This window comes from Myxine glutinosa, chromosome 7 (assembly GCF_964187855.1).
Source record: "Myxine glutinosa chromosome 7, kmMyxGlut1.1, whole genome shotgun sequence".
Lineage (NCBI taxonomy): Eukaryota > Metazoa > Chordata > Myxini > Myxiniformes > Myxinidae > Myxine > Myxine glutinosa.
The window spans coordinates 135,200,356-135,203,544 of record NC_136267.1 but is presented as its reverse complement, the minus strand read 5'-3'; the positions used below and the strand labels follow the sequence as shown (position 1 = coordinate 135,203,544).

General features: G+C 48.1%; 1 protein-coding gene across 1 annotated transcript; it reads left to right on the top strand.

The window, feature by feature from the left end:
• The first annotated feature begins 247 nt into the window (after window positions 1-247).
• LOC137430871 (zinc finger BED domain-containing protein 5-like) lies at window positions 248-1,942 on the top strand. Its single transcript, XM_068121642.2, has one exon. The coding sequence runs from the start codon at window positions 248-250 to the stop codon at window positions 1,940-1,942; it is 1,695 nt and encodes a 564-aa protein (XP_067977743.2).
• Window positions 1,943-3,189: the final 1,247 nt, after the last annotated feature.

Genomic DNA, 3,189 nt, shown 5'->3' with positions numbered 1-3,189 from the left:
AACCTTTAAAAAAAATGATTTGGCCTGATGCATCTGGGAACCCTGACACACACTCGGCGCTGGCAGTTATCCCGCTGCCTCCATACTGTGAATGTGTACATGTCTTAGCACTCGTCTGTGTTTCCCTTCACTTGTTATTATATTGTATCTTTATTATTATTATTTTTTCTATATTTCTTTATTTATTTCTTGATTAATTATTTTATTCTTGACTTTTTTTTTTTTTTTTTCCACAGGATTTGACAACATGCCGAAGCGAAAGTATGACCCGACATACATAAAGTATGGTTTCATAGCAATCGAACGTGGAGGAGAAGCTCTTCCGCAGTGTGTGGTCTGCATGAAGTCCCTTTGCAATGAGGCCGTGAAACCCAGCCTGCTCAGACGTCATCTTGAGACAAACCACGCGGACAAGAAGGACCGAGATCAGAGCTACTTCCAGCGACTTGGCGAGAACGTGAAGCGGCAGCGCCTGGACAAGACTGGCCAGTTCTACCAGAAGGGGGCAGGGATTGTCAAAGCATCCTATGAAGTCGCTCTCCTGGTGGCCAAAAACATGAAGGCGCATACAATTGCAGAGTCTCTCGTCATGCCAGCGGCAAAGATCTTGGTCAGGCACGTGATTGGAGAGGAGGCGGTGGCGAAGTTGGACAGTGTGTCCCTCTCGAACAACACTGTACAGCGCCGTATCGAGGAAATGTCAGGCGACATTGCTGACCAAGTGATTGCGGGAGTGAGAGCCTCAAAGTTTGGGTTTGCAATCCAACTCGATGAATCGACGGACGTCGCCAACTGCTGTCAACTACTTGACTACGTTCGCTTCACACAGAATAATACTATGAAGACTGAGCTGCTGCTGAGCCAGGAGCTATCCAGTACAACGAAAGAAAAGGATGTTTTCAACGTTTTGGACAATTTCTTCAAGCAGAATGAACTGGATTGGGGAAAGTTGGTCGGATGCACGACAGATGGGGCTCCGTCTACGCTCGGTCGAAAGTCAGGGTTTCAAGCCCATGTGAAAGCTGTGTCACCAAACGCCACCGGTGTCCATTGTTTCATACACAGATTCGCCCTTTCAACTAAGGTGCTCCCTCCGAATTTGTTATCATGCTTGAACCGAGTTATCAAAATCGTGAATTTCGTGAAAACATCCGCCCTGAATACTCGGCTGTTCAAACTGCTCTGTGAAGATCTCGGCTCCGACCACATCTGTCTCCTCTACCACACAGAGGTTCGCTGGCTCTCCCGGGGGAATACGACGAGGCGTCTCTTTGAACTGAGGGATGAACTCCTCGTATTCTTCACGGAGAAAGAACACGATTTTCAAAAAAGATCTGGAGGGCCCAACTGCACTGTCTCAGACTTCATCTCGAAGCTGGGAGCGTTTGTCAGGAAGTTGGACCTCTGGATCAAGAACGTGGAGAGCAAACGCTACGGAATGTTCGAACTCCTGACTACCCTTGAGAGCGAGCCCAATGATGAATTTTCCCAAGAAATCATCCGTCACCTCTCACTGCTCAAGACTGAGTTGATGCATTACTTCCCAGACGTCACATGTTGTGCCTACATCGCCAATCCGTTTTCCGTTTATCCAGGCGATCTGCCTGTCGGGACCGGGGAACAAGACGAGCTCATAGATGTCCAGGCTGACGAGACAGCAAAGACGAAGCACAAGGAATGCTCTCCTATGAACTTCTGGGTGAGCATGGCCTCCTCGTACCCTGGCACTAGCCCGTATACTAGCCCGTCACGCTGTTCCCAGCTACTGCTTTTCCCCTCTACGTGGGAGTGCGAGCAGGGGTTCTCAGCCATGCTGACCATCAAGTCAAAGAGCCGGAACCGTCTTGCTGCGCCCGGGCATGATTTCCGATGTGCTGTGAGCAAAGTTATGCGCCGCATCGACCGGCTGGTGGAGAAGAAACAGATGCAGCCCTCGCATTAAATTGTGTTCTTTGTTGACAGTTAGTTCATTTGTGTGTTCTACTTGTGAATAAATTGATATCTTATCGAATTGAGTTTTTCTGGAACCAGGTGATACGCGGCGACGGTACGGGACCTCCAAGTGGTACTCGATCAGAAAAAGGTTGGGAACCACTGGCCTAGAGGTATGCACATTCACCTCTGAGCTGTCTAACCTGGATTCTAATCTTGCCGCAGGTATTGAAGTCTTATTCTGGTGTTTCACATGCAGGGTGTTACATTACAAAATGTGCAGTCCCTCGGATGGACTTTAAGCCACAAGTACTCCAGCACACAATTGATCCAAACTCATACCTTTGTTCCATAAAAGTGAAGAAAATATTCAATTTTACAAACTCACATGTATTTGAAAGTTGGTTAAAGTAATTTATTCTTTATCAACACCAGATACACTTGAGTACAATTTATTTAGCACTTGGGTACAGGTAAAACAGATTATGCAGGGGAAGTTTGGGGGGGGGGGGGGGGGGGGGAGAGGGCACTGAAACTTTTGGGACATTTTGGTGTGCAACAGCTGACTCGTCTATCTACTATATAAGAGAGATGTCTGTCTTTGTGTGTCGCCATTTTTCTCAGAGATAGCTGAACTGATCTTCTTCAAACTTTCAGAGGTTCATCAGTGAGTGCCTGGGAGTGTTTTAGGCAAAAGAAAAAAAAAATATGAAAAACAAAAAGTTTTTTGGGAGTAAAAATAAAATAAAAATCGCTCGATATTGCCTCAGCCTTTTAAAATTAATGACAGTTATATTCAAGTACACATTCGCATAAATACATACAAAACAATCACCAGACATTTGAATACAAATAAATCAAACAATTCCGGAAGTGTACGAAGTTGGTAGTACGGCTTCTTCTTCTTCCTGATTGGCATCACACTTAACTCAGAAACGTGATGAACGCCACATTCACCCACCAGCATATATATGAATCCCCTTCCTCTCCTGCCACCCCCTCCCCTCCTCTTCCCCCCTCCTCCCCTCACACCCCTCTCCCCCCCCTTCCCCCCTCCCCTCCCATTACCCCCACCTCCTCCACTTCCCCCCCTCCCTCCACCTTCCCTGCTTCCCCCCTCCCCTCCTCCCCCACTCCCCTCCCATTCCCCCCATCCCCACCCCCTTTCCTCCCCTTCCCTCCCCCTTCCCCCTCCCTCCACCTTCTCCCATTCCCCTCCCCTCCCCCCTTCCCCCACCCAGCAACGCCGGGTACTTC

Bases quoted from the DNA above. Each gene is read 5' to 3' on its own strand.
- LOC137430871 (XM_068121642.2), top strand. From the start codon at position 248: ATGCCGAAGCGAAAGTATGACCCGACATACATAAAGTATGGTTTCATA.